Genomic DNA, 18708 nt, shown 5'->3' on the forward strand with positions numbered 1-18708 from the left:
ACCCATCATTTTCCACACACACACCAAAGCCAGGACTCCATCGCTATGCTCGTCCAGAAACAAGGGGCTTGCGATGCTCTCGGCAACTTTAAGGGTCCACAATGTAAAGAAGCGAAAAGAGACCATATCTTGTCCCTCCAGTCAATTTCATCTCTTTGGCAAAGCATGTTCCAGACATTGCCCGATCTAGTAAGAATGTGTCAGTCAAGCAAGCCACAAGATTATACAAAAATAAACATACCTTGTCCGAAATGATGCCTTGTCCTTGTAAATACCACCCCAGTCTCTTCACTAGTTCGATCTGCTCTTCCGGAGTCAGGCCCATAATGGCCGTTTCGAGGACTCCGCCCACCGAAGTTTTGTACACAGCAATAAAGCTCTGGTAATACATGTACGCAAACAGACCCATGATGAACTGACAGTCCATGCGATCAGTCATACCTCCGTGGCCCGGGATGCTGTCACCAAAGTCCTTGATCTTGAGCGTTCGTTTCAGTCCCGATGCGAAGAATCCTCCAAAAGGAGCAATCAGCGAAGCGAACGATGCAAAGACAAGAATATGGAACTGCATAGGGGCGATCCAGAATGTATAGTCCAAGCCGGTCCAGGCTTTAATATTGTACGGGTAAGCCTTGAAAACGGGATTGGGGTCGCATTGTAGGCCGGTAAAAATGTTTGCGCCCAGATCATTGACGGGGCAAATGAAGTACTTGTAGCGCATCAATATGTTGGTGAGCGCAAACCCGAAGAAAATGGTGCAGATCCAAGCCCCAACGAAACCCTCGACAGTTTTCTTGGGCGAGAGGCTGATAAGCTGGGTACGGCCAAAAGTGATGCCGCAGATGTACGCAAAGATATCGTTGGTGATGACCAGCGAGGCCGGGAGGAAGAACCAGATCATGCCTTCAAAGACGTTATTCATCATGAAATGTGCTTGGACGACAATCAGATAGAGTGCCATATGAGTCCAGGCGAACTGGGCGAACTGGAACCGGTAATAGTTTTTCCGCAACGAGGCAACGAAGGACATGAATCCTATCATAGAGTGAGCATTGAACCATGTGACCGTGACAGTCTGCAAACGTACCGAATATATACATCATGAAGCTGATAAACCTGTGATGGGTCGCAAAGGGTAGCAAGACTTTATCCACCAGTAGGATATGCTTGAAGTAGTAAATGACGCTTTCGCCATACAGGAAGTACATGGTGATAGCCAAGAAGTACCAGTTCAGCGAGGTTGTCAGCGGAAGGTTCTTCTGCTTGGTGGGCACTTGAGCAATTGCGATCACCTCTTTGAATGAGATGATCTGAACGGCGGTAATGACCATGAGGACATAGACATGCCCTGCAAACATTGCACCAAAGAAACCACCTATCATCGCCAGTGTCCATATCGTCCGGGTGATGAAAGTCTGCTTCTTTTTCTCGTACTCGGACACTTGACTTGGCTTTTCTCCTTTCACAATATTTCCATTGGTGTTGCTATCGTGTGAATCTTTCTGAGGGCTCGGGGGCTCGGAAGCCGTGTCGCTGGCGGCAGAAGAGCTTTGTCGACGGTGATGGTTTCCATTTCCATGACCGTCGCCGTTGCCATTGCCATTGCCATTACTGTTCGACCGATGCTGGAACTTGACGCCTTTTTGCCGAGGCATGGCTTCTTGGGCACGGCTTGGAAGAGCCGCAGGAAGAATATTGTGCCTTCTGCCTCGGGGGTGCGCGCCGATTGAGGATGGATCTCGCAGACTGGGAAGGAGAGGGGATGCCTCGCTTGACACGTGCTTTGGGGCTGGCTGCCTGAGACTGGCTTTCAGGAGCGACACGAATGGCTGGTGGATGTCTTGACGTTAATCGCAGTCTCTTTTGTACATGGGCTGGCGACCCTGCCGAAATAGATGAGCAGAAGATGCGCCGATGGTGAGTGACAGATGGTACTGGAGGACAGTTGAATGGAAGATGCCTCAAATTAACCAAGTTGATGGCAGGTCGAACCACAAAATGTAACTTGAGTGGTTGTGCAGGGGAGCCAGGCGTGCCAGCTTATTACTCGGAGTTGATTTGCGTCATACAGCGAAGCCTCCACTGCGCCCACTGGCCCACTGGCCCACGGGAGCCACTGCCCGGAAGACCCTTTTTACGCAGTACGAGGGAGTCTAGGCATCGCTACGAGAAATAATGATGCTCGGAGCTGCAGTTGTTCCGGGCGTTTGTCAATGGCCCGTTCCCCACCACTAATGCGCCCTTCAGTGCCTTCACAACTTCACACGTTCGCTGTCGCCGAAACCCACTACTGGGAACCACCCCTCGCTATTATCGTGTCGAATGCGCGTTTTTGGTCAACAGTGTGCCTTCACACAACTTCAGGGCATTTGAAAGAGAGCCTCGACACGTGAACATATGCAGTTTGTGCCACTTTCTGTGTCCATTGCGGTCTTCAATGGAGGTCAAACATGAGTGGCATGGACGACAACGAAGACGAGACCGATCTCTTCGACGACGATGACTTCGACAATCTATCAGAGTCCGCTCTACAGCAACTAGAACACCATGCCATTCTATCAACCCAGAAAGCGCAGGCCTCCAAAACTGCCCCGGTACCTGCGCACCCCTCAACAACTTTGCCGCAGTCGAAATTTGTGCCTCAGGCACCGTTCAATGCTCGACCCCAGCCTGCGCACCCAGCCATTCAGAGATATCTGACGGAGGACGATGATAGCTTTGAGCTGGTTGGAGAAGAGGGTGTGCCCACCCCAATTGACGATCAAGATTCTTATCCTATACGTCGAATTCGGCTTGGCGAAGCTGTTCAGAGAGAACAATTCCGCCAGCAACGGTACGGTCAAGCCTATGGTGCTGTGTCCCATCCACCGCTCGAGGGGTCGAATCATCGACGTCAGAGAGGTTCGTTCGAAGCAACTCCGGCAGGCGGCTTCAACCATGGGCCTGCAGCAGGGCTGGACGAAATGTCGTTGGACACTCCGCTTCAACAAACCGGCACAGCCGTCCTGGAAGATGCTCACGATGCTTCCCACAAGGGTCTCGACGAACTGCTCCGAGAACGGGAAGAACTCGCTCGGGAATTACGAGCTGCCAGAGAGATGGTCTCTATGCAAAAGGGGGAGATCTCCATCATTCGAGCGAATTTTGAGAAGGAAAGCAAAGTCTACGACCGACAAATCGGCGCTCTGAAAAAGTCAATGGAGGAAGAATCCGCAAAACACAATGCTGCCCTCAATGCTTTGTCTGAGAAGAACCATAGTCTTACCACTCGGTACCAATTTCTTCAGCAGGAGCACAATCAAGGCCTTCAGGAGACCAAGTCCCTCAGGCAACGTTTGAAGGATAGACAGACGGAGAAGGAATCCGACCTAACAACAACTCCCAAACGCGGCGTTGCAAGCTCTCTTCGGGATGGCTTCAATGATGACGATATTATGCTTATGTCTCCTTCGAAATCTGCTAGACGTTCAAAACCGTCAACACCAACCGCAGCGGGCAAGAGAAAACGGAAGACCGATGGGCCAAGTCCTGTGAAGCCCCTTGTTTTACGTCCGACTAGTTCTACAAGTCAAGACGAGATGCCGCCGCCGCCGCAACCTATCCAGACCATAGAGCAAGTCATTTCAGTCGTGCGGAAGGACAAGCAAGCTGAACGCAATCTGAAGTTCCTCCAGTCCGTCATGGAGTATCGGATCAAAGACTCGAAACAGCCACTTTTCGAAGCTTTGACCAAGTTTGCCTTTCCCTCAAACCCGTCCAAAACATTCTCGGCGCTTTTATGGGAAAGCATTGCTCAGCTCAAAGGAAGCCGCCTCCCTGGCGACCTCCTTCAGCTCTTGATAGATTTGTGGTGCAAGTCATTGAAAGAACAATACTATAAGCCGATTGCCTCTCTGCGGGAGATAGCAAACCATATCATCGACCACGATATGCTTGTTCTCGACTCTGGCATCATCAATGCCATTATCCCTCTCCTCAAATCCACCATCACGATCAACGCCGAGAAACGCTTTGAACACTCACCAGTGAATCATGCGACCTATGGCAAGGTCCGCCAGACTCCTCAGTCCGTGATAAACCTAGAGGTTGATGGGACGAGCTGCTTAGAGCTCATGCTTACAGTCGCCTATACTGTGTCAGACGACCTAGAGCTCATCTCTCTTCTATGGCGTCTCATGGACCACCAATTCATTCTGATGATGCTCAACGCCTGGCAGCCAATCTCTGATATAACACTTATGCTTCGCTTACTTGCCACAAGCATCTTTCCTGCCACATTCGGCAGTATTTGTGTTGACGATCAGCAATCACAGGTCGAACATTGGATGATGAACCGGATCTGTTCTCTCCTCAGGGAAACCCCCAACGTTGATGAAGGTGTTGCTCCCTACACGGACCAGCAACTCTGCCAACTACGACTCGAGGCCATGGACCTGCTCATTAAAATCGCCATAACGTCGTCTCCACCTCCGCATGATAATCCCTCTCATCACGGCAGTCTTCTCATTGCAAACGACACGCATGCGATTGCGCGCCTCATCCGCAGCTTGTACGACCAAGTCTCAGCAATGTACTCTCTCCATCCGACCACCCACACTCTCCATGCCTCTCTTGTCAATAAAGGCGTCTGTCTTCTCCATCACCTTTTGCAACTCCACGGCTCGACGATCAACCTGCAAGAGAAGCTCTCGGTGATTAATGGCGGGGTGCACAAACACCGAGTGGTGCTCACCAGACTGGCCTTCTCCGAGGGATTCGTGGTGGATAAATACGTGAGCGATGAGACTGTAGCCATGGCGACACAGATGTTGGAGGAGAGTGTCACGCCAGATGAGGCGGATGAGCTTGTAAAGTGCTTTCCGGGGTTCAATGGGAGGGGCGGAGCTGGTAGAGACGAAGAGGAGTAGAGGTCCCGCTGGGATCGGACAGCTGTCTGGCTTTGAGTTTGCTTTATATACGAGGTTGGTCCTGGATAGACACTGGGATCGATTTGTTCAGGGCTTGCACGTGTAGGAAGGAAATTCACGTTGCAGTCCTCGTATCCTTTTGTTCCGATTTTCTCAGCTAGGAATAAACCCAATGGACTCGTCGAATGACACAAAGGATTGGGGGAATTTCTAAAACTCGGAATCGGACAGATAAATATTTGACCCTCTGATTTAGGTAGAGAGGGTTGCAATGGCAATGCCTGCAGCAAAGACTAATAAGACTATATATACATTACATCTATAAATCGTAGTTTTTCGTATCCAAGGGGAACAAGTCCTGGTGCAATTAATTGTAAACGGGGCAACAGAACAGAACAGATCTGTCGGTGCCCGGGAGGGAGTCGTTTTTTCAATTCCAGCATCATCATGTCATCATGTCGAGGGATGTCCACCGTGCTTCAGTCTCGGTGGGTTATCGTTCTGTGTTAGGGATTTCGATTCGATACGGCAGTCCGTTATTCATGCCATCATTGCCGTCTTCACCTTCCCTAGCAAGTCGGATCACAGGCACACCGGTCCCGCTCCTCCCGCTCCTCCTTGAACTTCTTGTAGACTGCCGAGCGAGGTCATGATGCACAACTGAACCCGTGTCTGATTCTCCGGAACCAGATAGTCTGGAAATATTATCAGAATGGGAACTTATTCGTGACACCGCGGAGAACATTCTCGAACTCGATCCTGTTGTTGAAGGTCCAGGTCTCCGCGGGTTGCTGGTAGGTACAAGGTACGAGGACTGCGTGTCAATGTCCTCCATTCCACTGAAATGATGGCCGTCAGCTGCGATATCGGGTTCTGACGAGGCATGCTTCTCGAGGGAATGGTGCACTTGTTCGAAGGAAGCAAGCGAAGGTGCTGAGTCTTCCGAGATGCGGCGTGGCGGGAGTTTGTGGTGGCGTACGGAGCCGGAAGCCGAGTAGGTAGACGGGATGGATGAGGTCTCTGCGTCCGGTTGACGAGAACGATGGGATGGATTCCGATGGATCAAGCTGGATGTTTCGGACTGATACGAATGATCAGAGTCGTCTTCGAGATCGAGCATCTCAACGTCAACGGGGCTCATATTGCGGAGTAACTCGGCAAACATGCGCATCAGGCTATCGAAATCTTCGTCGCTTAATGGTTCGGACGAGAAACGGGCGCGTTCGTAGGCCGCGAGAAATGCCACTACCAGGGAATTGTCCGGTACCACGCCAATGTCAATGAGATACTGGAGATATGCTCTCATGCCCTTGTTCCCACTCCGGGCAAGCTGATCAATGACCCGTGGATCAGGCATTGGTGCGCCATCGGGACCAGGCTCGATATGCGGATTAATGGGTGCGAGACTGACGGCCTTAGCTTCAATGAGATCGATCAGTTCATCCACGACTGTGCAATACTCGAGCCCCGGCAACTCCTTCGAAGCAGGTGATGACCAGCCCGGATGCGCCACCTTTCCCCAACTCGGCTCGGCATTTGGGTCCGTGTTGGTGTGCGTATTTGTCAATGCGAGCATCCTCGTCCCAATGTTGATCGTGTCATGCTCAATCCTCCGACTCCTCGGTCGGGCCTGGTACGCAATCACTGCGCTCTTCTCCAGACATTCTTGGATCAATTTGTGCACTCGTTTTCCCGGCAGATCCTCCTTTTCAATGGGCATATACGTCTTCGGTATGTCCTTAAGCACCGAACGATTAGTGTACAGCCTCGAGGCATATATAAGGACGGCTAACAGGGCGGTAACAACATAGTCGCCCGCGATGAGGAAGATGTCGATGAGACGGCGCCGCTTATAGGACTCATATATAGTGTCGGCGGGAGTGACGGCGATAACGATTGTGAGTATCAAGAAGACGGCGGTGAACGAGGTGCTGTAGAAGATGCGGAAAATGACCTGGCGCTTTTGTGCCATCTCTGCGGTAGTGGCAGCGCTGGCAATTGCGTCAGGCTCATGGTAATATTGTTATAGACATTGATCCAGTGTGTCTCTCAAGCTGAGCTAGAAAAATACGGGTAATGGGCTGGAACTTGAAATATAGTCGTGTACCTAGCAACACGAGATGAAAGATGATAGATGCAGATCCCAAATGCACGCCGGCTAAACATCGGCATCACGCCGGACGCTGACGAATGACGCCATCACCGCCAGCGACGACGAGCAGCTTTTCTCTTAGAAAGATGCCCCTGCAGGAGATGCTGTCGCTTATGCTGCCTCTCACAGCCTTGCTAGATCATAGCCTTGTCTACGATATCGATGCCGCTTCACACCTGGGTTGCCGACGCAGCTTCCTTGTAATATAGCCGCGGCAACGGCGTCCATTGCTGTCCGCTCGGACGAATACACACTCTGGGTAGCAGACCACATACACCTCCCGGCCAATTAAATGCGGACTTAGTTCAGTACATCCACGTGTCGGTCAAAATGTTTGGATTGAGCAAGTCCCAGGATTGGAAAATAGCACTTCACATATGGTGCAGCTGACAAATCAATGGTGATACGGCGAGATCGGCGAGAATCCTTCAGCAGTACCGAGTACGCAATTGCGCAGGACCTATTTAATGATCACTTCGCAGTAACAATTCCAGGGTTAACTTTCTATGAGCATAGGCGCGGCAGCAGAGTAGTCTTTCAGGGAGGTCAGTGAAGCGAGAAGGATAATCCATTCCGTCGTCCTATACCATGGCACCTCTCAACCTGTACGATACAGCCATTATCCCCATCGTCCGCACGCTTCGCAACCTCTCCCGGGTCCTCAAGAAAGGAGAAAGCTACGCCGATGCCAAAGGCATTCCTCACTCGGAGCTCATCGAGGCTCGCATAGCTCCAGACATGCATCCGCTTCCATTCCAAGTTCAGACTTGCTCCAATGCCGCCAAATTCCTTGCGGTTCGCGTGGCCGGTGTGGAGAACGTCCCCTGGGACGACAACGAGAAGACCTTTGACGAATTGCAAGCGCGAATCACCAAGACTCTTGACTTCCTGGATGGCGTCAAGCGGGAGGATTTCGAGGGCAGGGAAGCGAATCATGAGATTGCGTTCCATGGCATGAAGCTCACTGGGCTAGATTATGCCAATGAATTTGCCCTGCCGAATTTCTATTTCCATGCCGTTACCGCCTATAATATTTTGAGGATGAAGGGCGTGGAAGTTGGAAAGAAGGACTGGCTGGGCTGGAATTGAAGACGCTGAGTTGGCGAAATGGAGTGGTTGGGATTGTGTTGGAAGCAGCTGGACATCCTAAAAAGAGAAATGTCTTTTCGGTTTAAAGATCTCCTTAGCTGTGGGCAAAAGTGCCGTTTTCGCTTTTACTTCGCCAGGACGAGAGAAAGTACCTTCCAATTAGTTCTTCAAAAGAAAGAGCTGCTCGTATCATGATGGGAGGGCCCTTCTATTGCTTCATGGCCAGTCTGTCACCTACCTGTGGTCTCGAGGCTCACCTCCTGTTTCCAACAGCCTCGTCACGTGACAGTGCTGAAAGGCTCACCGACTCAGTTGCCCTCTACGTCGAGTTATATACAGCCTGCCTGGCACAGTCTGACCTGTTTCCAGCCGACATCTCTGGAAGGGACTGCTGCGATGTAGCTTCAGCCAAGAGGTGGACAAGTTGTTTGTCAGCGGCGTTCCCGTAAAAGCAACACCACGAAGCCAATGCTGGGCCGTGAATATCTTGTCCGCGTGAAAGGTAGATGGAAGGCTAGAAGTCGTGTCGTTCGCAGACGCCGCCAACGCTTGAGCGACAAGCTCGCTTACTGGTAAGAGAGAGCGGACTGTGGTCGAAAGTCCTTGGCAAGTAAGCACCAAGCCAATGGCTGGACGGCCAAGCGTTTTAATGATAGATAGTAGCCGATCCAAGAGGTGACATTCGAAAGGACATCGGAAGCCATGAAAGTATCCCCAGTATACGAGATCCACATTCAGAACAAACGTACTTCCTATTCTGAACACAGCCACATTGAGTGGGTGGCACAACGCTCGTATAAACCTTGATCAGCCGCGGCCACGCCCAAACCGAGACCTCATCCCAGTTAGGCAGTGCGGTACTTACCTAATAATTCGAACCTTGCACTAGGAATCACAAGGTGCCAACTCTAGATCGAGCCGGAACTCTCAAGTGGCTGGTTCAAGGCCAGTGTTCCGCTTGGTGATGTTACCCCTCGAGCTTGTCCTGCAGGCAATGAGTATAGACTTGCCTCCCGTCGCTTGGGCCGACACTCTGGCACCCTTTTGAAATGAGCTGGTGCCAATGACTGTACCACTGAGCAGCAACTCTTGCCACGAGGGTAGGATGACATACCTATAAAGTGCAACACGACCCCCTCCCAGGATTATCGAATTGAGCAATCCAGTTCTGTGACACGCGGAGTCGTTCTGCAATTCCCATTTCTTTTCTCCCCTCGGAAGGCCACCACCAACCGTACCTTCTCGTCGCAGGTATGACAGAGACACGCGATATGTCATCGCCAAAGCAAGACCGCAACATCCCACCTGGAATCAAGGACGAGAAACGGCGTACCATCGTCAACAAAAACACTGGGGAGACGATCACATGGACCACATACGGATATGAGAGCGGAGGGAAAGAAGCCAACGCGGTCCTCGTGTGCAAGCCTGGCGGCGGGCCACCCCTTCACTACCACACTAGCTACGCCGAGCGGTTCGAGGCGATTGAGGGTGAACTGGGTGTGATTTTGGGCAACAGAGAACCTATCCACTTGAAGCCAGGCGAATCGGCCGACATTCCTATCGGCACAGTCCACCGCTTTTTCAACGACGGAGACAAGGAAGTCACCTTCAAAGGCTTCGTCCTGCCCGCACATGCAGGCTTCGAGAAGAGCTTGTACATTATGTTCGGCCTGAACAACGATGGGCTGGCGGATCCGGAGACGGGTATGCCGCACAGCCTCTTGCATACCGCTCTGATCGGAGAGATGAGCGACATGAGATTTCCAGGCTTCAAGGGCGGATTGATGAACTACGTTGGCAAAGTGCTGGCGACGTACGCGAGATGGACCGGCGTCGAAGATGAGTTGTTGAAGAAGTACTGGGATTGATTTTGAGTTAGGAGGAGTTATCGGAACAGCGTCCAGAACAGCCTGGCTTTCTGCATTTATTACTTACAATATAGACGGAGTAATGATGGTACCTAGCGAGCTAGGTACTCATGGTGCTGATAATGTCGATTAATCCTAGTGAAGAGCAGAGGCAGGTGGCCCGAGTATTTGCCCCGATATGCCAAGACATAGAGCTTGGCTTGGCGTGTTTGCCTTGAGACCCTGGCATGGTACGATGGATGCCGGCCCTGCAGGCACGAGGCCATTCTTGTCGTGAAATATCCAGGCGTCTTCATTGGGGAACGGAATCGGTTGAGAGAGCATGCCGGGGGTTTGAGAAGTCGCTTGATCTACACCCGTCCCTTTGTCTGTCCCAGTATTCCCGCGGAGTTCGTGAACCATGTCCGAAAAAGCCTCTCCCTCTCTCGCAGCCGTCGCCGTTTCCTCTGTCATCCTTGGCCTGCTGGCAGGCTACTTTATCGGCCAGGGCTCTAGTATTGGAGTCTTCGGTGGTTCTGGAAGTGCGAAGCAAGCCAAAAAAAGCTGGCCCAACAGCTACGACGTCAAAGTTCATGCCGACTCGAGCGACGACCAGGCGGACGATGAGGACGAAGCGGACGACGAAGACGAAGATGATGGGAAAGAGCTGAATGATTTCAAGGACTCCACAGAGGAGGTAAAGCTTGTCTTGGCAGTGAGGACTGACCTAGGCATGGGCAAGGGTGAGCAGATCCGAGAACCAAGGTACTAGTTGCTTTGACTGAACGCTCTGCCACAGGCAAAATTGCAGCTCAATGCTCCCATGCGACTCTTGCATGCTACAAATACCTCCTCAACCATGTCACCTCGGCCCCTTTACTGAAACGTTGGGAATGGGGAGGACAACCGAAAATTGCGGTGCAAGTCAAGTCCGAGGAGGAGTTGGAAACACTTCAAGCACAAGCCATCAGCTTGGGGCTGTGCGCAAGGATCATACACGATGCGGGAAGGACACAAATTGCCGCCGGCAGCGCTACGGTCCTGGGTGTTTTGGGGCCTAAGAGCGTGGTTGATCAAGTCACTGGTCACTTGAAACTACTTTGATGCAAGGAATATGGAAAGCATCTTTGTGAAAGCCGTTGCTGGAACCTCGAAGCATGAGCTCACCACACAAAAGTCTCGAAACTCTTCCGTCATTTTCAGCATCAAAAGCAACCGAAGCAGCGAGAGCAAACCATTCAGCAGCTCCCAGGGACTGAGACTATCACAACACTAGATGTACGTCTCCCTGGTCCCCTTCTCACTGCTTCTGTATATCGCCTCGATCATTTTGTGTCTGACCAAGGCATCTTCAAAAGTAGTGACGGTTCCAGACCCAGCACCGGCGAACGCGTCCCAAGCCTGGCCAACGTTATACGAAAAGTCAGAGGCGACCTCCACCTTGACCTCCTCCGGTTGTGGGCCTTTTCCATCGTCGAAAAATTTGAACGATTCCTGCTCTTCTGCCCTCACGAACTTCAGGGATGGGTGGAACATCTCGACAAGCCCACTGGGTGCTTCTAGAATCAGGCTGCCTTTGATTCCGTTGATTTCCCAGTAAAAGTCCTTGCTCGTCAAAGAGTGACCGCCCTGGTACACGACAGATGCCACAGCTCCACGGATCAATGTCCCTGTCAGGCTCATATGATCGTGGCAGGTTTTGTCGGCCAATCTTTGCACCTTGCCGGTAGCCGGATCAATGATGGGCATCTTTGGTCGGTGATTAGCCAGGGTGGCTTGTAAATCTTGGAACTCTCCAAGCACAAAGCAAAGTGCATCGATTGCATGCATTGCAGGGATGGTGACGAGGTTTGCTCCTGATTCGATGGACAGTTCGTACTCAAGAGGCGCGGGCGTTGCTCGACCCATTATCACGCCGGACCCGACCATCTGCAAATTTGCGAAAGTCAGTGTTGTCGTCCAAGCAATCTTGGAATCCAAAACATCTCGCAGTGCTTAAGGAAGGTGAAAGCCATTACCGTCGTCCCCAGAATTTCACCCAATTGACCTGCAGCCACCATTTCTTTCGCCTTGCGGATGCTTGGATTCTGCCGTGCCTGAAGCCCGATCATGGTCTTCACATTGTGCGACTTTGCAAGCGACGTGAGCTCCTCTGCCTCTCTGACGTTTGCACCGAGGGGCCACTCGACGAAAACGTCCTTTTTGGCCTCAATCGCGGGCCTCGCTAATCCATAATGAGTTGGGGTCTTTACGGAAACAACGATCAAGTCGACATTCGGATCGCGCACGAGAGATTCCACATCGCCGTAGCAGGCGACATCTCCGGGGAGATTGTACTTCTGGACGGCTTTCTCAGCAGAAGCCCTGCTGCTGTTTTGAAGAGCTGTGATCTGGTAATGCGACGACCCCAGCAGATATGGCAGATGAGATCCTGCGGCCCAAGAACTGTTTTCGGGAGAAGTGAGTGATTGAGCGAGTGATAAACTACCATGGAATGGAAAAGGAGAGAGGATTAAATCGTCGAAGAATGGTCCTCACCCTTCCGAAGAAAGTCCAATCACCCCCAACCTGATGGGCGCCATTTCTCTCCAAAGCAAATCAAATATCCACAATTCCAATGGGGACGGTTTAATGCGTATGCACAGTAGACTGCGGGTTCAGACAATCTCGTATGGCTGCACTCTCGAGAAATCGTTTGACTCTATTTGACTCCGGTAGACTCTCGTGAAGGGTCTTGTTGAACACGCACCGTCCTCTCCCCTCTTCATATGCATTTATATTACAGTATATACCAATGCGCGTCTAGACCTATAATGCAGTGGAGTGGAGTGGAGACAAATTCCCACGTTATGCTTTCCCCCCTCTCTCTACTCGGTACCTACCTAGGTACCTAGGTACGTAAGCCTGCATTGCGTGCATGCCTTATTAAATTAGCGAGCGAGCTGAACCACCCATCGGGCACCAGGGGCATGTTTTAGTTAGCTGACACGAGCTGTGGCGGAACCTCTGCGAACAAGAAATCCTTGGCGTGTCTAGAGTGTCTACTTACCAACCGAGCAGCTACGGGCACTTTATCCTTCCTCGTCGCGCAGGCGCCAGCGGGATGGGGATGACACGGCTTAGAAATGGTGCAGAGCATATCTGGTGCATAAACGTCACGTAGAGCATTTCGCCGGGGCTGCGCGAGGGAGAGCGATTCTTGTGAATGCGAGTAAGCTAGAGGAAGGGGAATGAAGAAGGGAAGAAGGGATGGGTGGATGTAGGGGAGAGAGAATCAGTAATAGAGCGGCTCATATGGAGCAATCGAGGTGAGGTTGACGAGCAGGCTGGTCCATTATTCGGTCTGTCTATTTAGTTTATCCCTTTTTTTGTCTTTCCTCATAAAGCCTTCTAGTGGTAACAAGCTCATAACTTGTCTGTGTTCGAGGTTTCCAATTAGCACTGTCAGCAGAAATATGCAGCCTTGTTAACTCTCTTGTTCATACTTCTTGGCCAGCTCCTCACTCCGCTTCTGGTATTTCTCCCGGTACGTGTTCAACAGGTCGAGCGAGATCTTGGACCCGCCGCAGACGATGATCACGACCTTCGACGCCGGGCTGAATCCCTTCAGCACGCTCTTCAACCGCCCGTCGTACGCCAGGGCCACGCTCGCGCCGCAGGCCGGCTCGACGAGGATCCTCTCGTCGTCTAGGAAGCGCCAGCAGGCGGCGCAGGCCTCGGCGTCTTCGAGCACCACGGACGTAATGGCGGGCCGTTGCGCTTGCTTGAAGGTGTTTTCGGCAACGCGAATGGCGCCCAGCGACGTCGCGACGGACGTGATGGCCGGGAGCGTGACGAGTTCTTTCTTTTGGAGCGACTGCGCCAGCGAGTCTGCGCCCAGGGTCTCCACGGGCAGCACTTGGACCTGATCGGACCAGCCGACGCCGTCAAGGCCTTGCATGATGCCAGAAAACAGGCCGCCGCCGCCGACGGAGCAGATGATGGCGTCCGGCCTCTCGCCCTGGGGCATCTGCTTCTTGATCTCCCCGACCATGGTCTCCGCGCCTTGCCAGATGTAAGGGTGGTCAAAGGGGTGGATGTAGATGCCCTTCTCGCCCCGGGCCTCGGCGGCGGGGATGACCACTTCTCGGAGGTGTTGGTCGGCGAAGAACCAGCTGTCGCCGTGTGAAATCACCTCGCTGGCCCCCGCCGCAAGGAGCTTTGCGGTCGTGGCTTCGTCGGTGCTGGTGGGCACCACAACCGAGGACGCATAGCCCAGAGACGTTGCCGCCGTCACACATGCGAGCCCCGCGTTGCCCGCGGAGGACGAGTAAAAGTGCAGCGGTCTGTCGTCGGACGGCGACTCTGACTGTTCTTGAATGCTTTTCAGCATCAAGTTGCCGATGCCCCGGGACTTGAACGACGACGAGGGCTGGAGGTTTTCGAGTTTGAGGAAGATGCGACTTTTGTTAAGATAAGCCACGGGTCAGCCAATTGGTGGTGTCCATTGATAGAGATATTTTCTGGGAAGGAGAAGGGGTCGTCTTTACCAGCCAGCGATTTTGGATAGGACTGTTGATTCGAGCAACGGCGTCTCAATCCACGGCTGCTTGACGGGAGGCATGGCGTCTGCCTCGAGGTGGTTCCTTTCTATCATGGCAATTGCGCATGGGCCACTCTCCCAGCGTCTCTTCCGACAAGACTCTCCAGCGCAAATGTTGGCTCAGTCGTAGAGAGGGCAGACACAATGTTTTTCTTCCCAAAGATGCACAAGCGATCGCTGATGTTGTATACAAGTATACAAATGTTGCCAATATACCAACAGAAATAACTAATAAAGAGGCAAAGGGGGGAAAGAGAGAGCTGGTTACCCGCGGTCAGCACCGGGGAAGTTTGTAATTCTTTTTGTATTTCTAACAGAAATTGAAGCTGATCGACAGTCACGGAACCTTTGAGATCCACGCCTTGTTACAATGACAAGGGCATAAACCTTACCTAGTATGTAAAAGGCTTTGACGTAGGATTCGACCATCTAAAAATTACCTGAAAGATTTTTCTCCAGGGGAAAGCGGGGCGCATACCTGACTGGTCGTCGGTCCATACAGCTTCTTAGAGCCCCGAGGGCTTGTGAACACGGTGTACCTGGATGAAGCAGAGGCATGTAAGACGGGGAAAGACGTGGAAGGTCCCGGCCATGAGCGTTGAGCTTTATGAGGATGCGGGCGATGGCACAAGGGCGCATAAAGAGTGCGACGAGGGGAAAATGCCCAGACCAACCTCAACCTTGGACAACGAAAACCCCACTTATCATATTATCTACGTAGCGAGGGTATGCGTCCTTGACCTGACCGCAACCGAGTCATCAGCTGTACAAGGTTCCTAGACACACCGCTACTTTTCCCTACACGGTACGCGGTTGGATTATCTCCCCTTCCTGGTGAGGCACTTGCGGTGGTATGGTTGTCTGTCTAAGCTCTATGGAGGCGCCGAAGGCACCTATCTACCTATGCTAGCTAGCTGAGCCTGCAAGTACCCTTCCTTGCCTGGGTACTGAGGCAACCACGTGACCTGGTCACGTGCCATAGGCACGGCGCCCATTGGAGAATCCACAACATTTCCGTCCGTTGGGCGCCTTTTGTCTTGACGTTGGTCTTGGCATTTGTTAGGCATGCCCCGAATACCTGGTATATAGTTAGTTAAGAGCTTTAAGTAAATTTAGTTAAAGGTTTAGTTAAAGAGACCCCCAATTCCCGGGTCAAGAAAAAGTCGCCCAACGGACGGAAGGGGAGATAGCTGACACAGGCGAGCAGACTAGCGGTCTAGCGGAACCGCAGACCCTATTTTAGAGTTAACGCCTGGTTGACAAACAAGCCGTGGGCTCGCTTCTCATGGAAAACGCAAGTCGAGATGGCGAATCGTTGAAGCCCATGAAATCCAAGGTACATAGTCGTGTCGGGCTTCAATAGAATGGAAATTCAAGGGGCAGCATCCACTCCGACGCTCTTTTGCTTCAGGTCGTGCCGCAGAGGAAGCGACTCAAGCGGACCTTTCCGCATCCATCTGCACACAAGACAACATGTACTATCTGGCGTATTTCCATTTCTGAAATCACACTCTACAGCTTCGGTCAGAATCCCTGCCAACCTGTACATCCTTCGCTCATCCTTGATACCAGCAAGACCAGCGAGATACCTCTCTGTCTGATGTATGGAATGCTTTGCGACATCGTCGACGGGTCTGTCAAGTAAAATCATATACCATCCAAGGTTGCTCAGACTTTCATACTCATCAACTCCAATCTGCAATGTCCCAAACCCATGTATCTCCTTCTGTACCTTATTCGTCAGAATACCGCTGCTTTACTGGCGCTCTGACCATCGAGATCTTGAGCTCAAAAAGATTCAGTCTTCCTCGCATAGGACAGAAGCCTGGCAAACAAGGATTCCTTGTTCTCGATCTATGTCCCCATTGACCATGCAATCAAGCACCGAACTTGGAGTCTGTTGCTTGTCATTTGCACCCAAAGAGTACAGGAGAATTGCGGGACTAACAGCAAGGAGAACTCTCCCTTTCTCAGTATAACCTTTCGGCGACAGAGATGCATCATGGCAGTCAGTAAAGATGCTGCCTGGAGCTGGTAGATAAAGTTCGACCAAAGATTTTTTAAATGGCAGCCGAGATTTTAGCGCCAGGGCCGTCATCACTATTTCTTTGAAGCGCGCGTAATCGACGTCGAGATCCTTTTCGATAGTATCGGATTGACTTTGAGCATCGGCGTTGCAAATCTTTCTCAGTGAGCTAACAGCGGTCGACAGCCTCTGTCCCAGCTCGACGGCTCTGGTATTCAAGAGATCCTGGAACCACGAGTTCTCCATCTGCAATAGTACAAACCAAGATGCGAGGTAGAGATTCCGTAGTGCTTCTGGCCCGTCTGCGACAGATTAGGATTTGGTGCTAGGTACTATCATTTTCAAGAGAGAGAACGTACCACGATCCGAGACGCAATGTGACATTTGAGGCAAGAAGGGCCCTGTTAATGATTCGAGGGAAAACACGTCCGAGCTGAAGACCCAGTCGCGGATTGCTGTCCAGACGAGCGTCTTCAGAATGCCATGTGACGACGCAGTGGTTTTCTTTAGGTACTCCTTCGCATTCTTTCTGGTGGATAATAGCTGTTTTCCTAGATATGAGCTCCAAGTGTTGGAGAGTTCGTCAGATGTTGCGCGGCCTTGAACCATTGAGATCAAGGGGAGCTCTTTATCGTGAAGCCGTCGTGATGCTAAATAGCCGCGGATCAGGTTATTGATCTTTTCGACGATCTTCTCAATTTCCGGATTTGGAAGTAAGCTCGGCTCGCTTTCTATGGCGTCAGTGTTCCGAAAAGTTGTAAATGTACCAAGCTGCCTCTCATTCTGGAGGGTAAGCTTATATGATCTTATCTGGCGTTGACAACTTTGATTTTCTGCAGTGAGTTGACGGTTCAAATGCTGTAGTTCTCCCACCTTTTTCAGCAGGTCTTCTCGGCTCTAGGATGCATTAGCGTCAGTCAACAAATATGAGACCAGGGATCGGCTCTGTCGTACCAATTCGTCCTTTCCATTGTCGGAAACGACTGACAGCAGCCCTATTCCTTTGGTGACGTCCTGCATGGAAGCTTCCGCCCCATGGGCTGCGAGATTATTGACACACTCCTCGCAAAAGTGGTTTTCTGGTGGTTCGTAGTAGCAGAAGACGTGCTGCCAAGTCTCACACCGCTCGCAGCAAACAGATCGTTGGCCATCTTCGGTGTCGAACGGACAAATACACCGAATTTTGCCTTTAGTAGATGGGTTTTGTTGACGCGTCTCATATTTGCTCTTGCTTTCGGCAGGCTGAATTGTGCTTGAAGAAGGATTTAGTCGTCCTTGCTCTCTGCTCGAAAATGGTTGTGAGTAGGCAGGTGCTGTCCACGCTTTGCCAGCGGATACTCACGATCGCAAGATGTCGATTTGATGCCGAATCTCCTTGTACGTGGCATATTTCCACAATTCCAAGTCAGGCAGAGTTGCTTTATGGACACCATAATGGTATAGCTCTTCGATGGGAGCTTTACCACCGCACCTCCTGTGAATTTCCACAAGCTTTGCCTTCACCCTCTTTGGAGAGTATGCTAGATTCTTTGGATTGATGGCTCCAAGTCGCTCAGCCAATTTCGCGAAACCAGCAGCTCTTGTGGAGTCTGATTCAAACAGCTTCTCATTGGTGCTAATAAACGCGAACATGAACGTGATAAGCTCACGCGGCCAGACTGAGCGGCCCGACGCTTCGCTTGAGACAGAGTCTGACATTTCTCACTCTTCCTCAAGAAGTATGATATCTTGCAGGCTCAATGTAAGATGAAAAAGCTCGCGATGCTCTTACTACTGCACTTTTCTGCCCGCTTATTTCCCTTAGGCTGAACAGGCAGAACAGGCAGAACAGGCAGAATAGGCAGCCATCTCCGAGCTGCATGGCACTATGCTGTTTCTGTACGTACAATGTGCTGGCAGGGGCGGGGAAGCACACCGGTTAGGACGCCCTATTGCTATGAGGCTATGAGAAGCAAACCTGAAATACTCTCAGTGCCCTCCCGCGACGTTCTCTTCTCTTCCTCTCGCTCAACAGTTGGCCCATACGTCTTTTGGATATAAACTCGCAACAACAACAACAACAACAACAACAACAACAACAACAACAACAACAACAACAACAA

General features: G+C 51.5%; 9 protein-coding genes across 9 annotated transcripts; 4 read left to right on the forward strand and 5 right to left on the reverse strand.

The window, feature by feature from the left end:
- Positions 1-147: 147 nt before the first annotated feature.
- Z520_08058 (uncharacterized protein) lies at positions 148-1655 on the reverse strand (the record flags this gene model as incomplete). Its single annotated transcript, XM_016778555.1, has 3 exons — positions 148-186; positions 242-1035; positions 1088-1655. The coding sequence occupies 3 exons, from the start codon at positions 1653-1655 to the stop codon at positions 148-150; spliced, it is 1401 nt and encodes a 466-aa protein (XP_016630403.1).
- A 795-nt stretch (positions 1656-2450) lies between these two features.
- On the forward strand, positions 2451-4907 carry Z520_08059 (uncharacterized protein; the record flags this gene model as incomplete). The annotated part of the gene is made up of 1 exon (XM_016778556.1): positions 2451-4907. The coding sequence occupies one exon, from the start codon at positions 2451-2453 to the stop codon at positions 4905-4907; it is 2457 nt and encodes an 818-aa protein (XP_016630404.1).
- A 493-nt stretch (positions 4908-5400) lies between these two features.
- Positions 5401-6879, reverse strand: Z520_08060 (uncharacterized protein; the record flags this gene model as incomplete). The annotated part of the gene is made up of 1 exon (XM_016778557.1): positions 5401-6879. The coding sequence occupies one exon, from the start codon at positions 6877-6879 to the stop codon at positions 5401-5403; it is 1479 nt and encodes a 492-aa protein (XP_016630405.1).
- A 768-nt stretch (positions 6880-7647) lies between these two features.
- On the forward strand, positions 7648-8148 carry Z520_08061 (uncharacterized protein; the record flags this gene model as incomplete). Its single annotated transcript, XM_016778558.1, has 1 exon — positions 7648-8148. The coding sequence occupies one exon, from the start codon at positions 7648-7650 to the stop codon at positions 8146-8148; it is 501 nt and encodes a 166-aa protein (XP_016630406.1).
- Positions 8149-9419: 1271 nt separating this feature from the next.
- Positions 9420-10019, forward strand: Z520_08062 (uncharacterized protein; the record flags this gene model as incomplete). Its single annotated transcript, XM_016778559.1, has 1 exon — positions 9420-10019. The coding sequence occupies one exon, from the start codon at positions 9420-9422 to the stop codon at positions 10017-10019; it is 600 nt and encodes a 199-aa protein (XP_016630407.1).
- A 400-nt stretch (positions 10020-10419) lies between these two features.
- On the forward strand, positions 10420-11102 carry Z520_08063 (uncharacterized protein; the record flags this gene model as incomplete). Its single annotated transcript, XM_016778560.1, has 2 exons — positions 10420-10741; positions 10798-11102. 2 exons carry the CDS (start codon positions 10420-10422, stop codon positions 11100-11102), a joined length of 627 nt encoding a protein of 208 aa, XP_016630408.1.
- Positions 11103-11270: 168 nt separating this feature from the next.
- Positions 11271-12580, reverse strand: Z520_08064 (uncharacterized protein; the record flags this gene model as incomplete). The annotated part of the gene is made up of 3 exons (XM_016778561.1): positions 11271-11927; positions 12017-12443; positions 12537-12580. The coding sequence occupies 3 exons, from the start codon at positions 12578-12580 to the stop codon at positions 11271-11273; spliced, it is 1128 nt and encodes a 375-aa protein (XP_016630409.1).
- Positions 12581-13464: 884 nt separating this feature from the next.
- On the reverse strand, positions 13465-14634 carry Z520_08065 (uncharacterized protein; the record flags this gene model as incomplete). The annotated part of the gene is made up of 2 exons (XM_016778562.1): positions 13465-14440; positions 14528-14634. 2 exons carry the CDS (start codon positions 14632-14634, stop codon positions 13465-13467), a joined length of 1083 nt encoding a protein of 360 aa, XP_016630410.1.
- Positions 14635-16378: 1744 nt separating this feature from the next.
- Positions 16379-18304, reverse strand: Z520_08066 (uncharacterized protein; the record flags this gene model as incomplete). The annotated part of the gene is made up of 4 exons (XM_016778563.1): positions 16379-16908; positions 16966-17503; positions 17561-17888; positions 17949-18304. 4 exons carry the CDS (start codon positions 18302-18304, stop codon positions 16379-16381), a joined length of 1752 nt encoding a protein of 583 aa, XP_016630411.1.
- Between the last annotated feature and the right edge of the window lie 404 nt (positions 18305-18708).

Source organism: Fonsecaea multimorphosa, assembly GCF_000836435.1.
Source record: "Fonsecaea multimorphosa CBS 102226 unplaced genomic scaffold supercont1.17, whole genome shotgun sequence".
In the NCBI taxonomy this organism is placed as follows: Eukaryota; Fungi; Ascomycota; class Eurotiomycetes; order Chaetothyriales; family Herpotrichiellaceae; genus Fonsecaea; species Fonsecaea multimorphosa.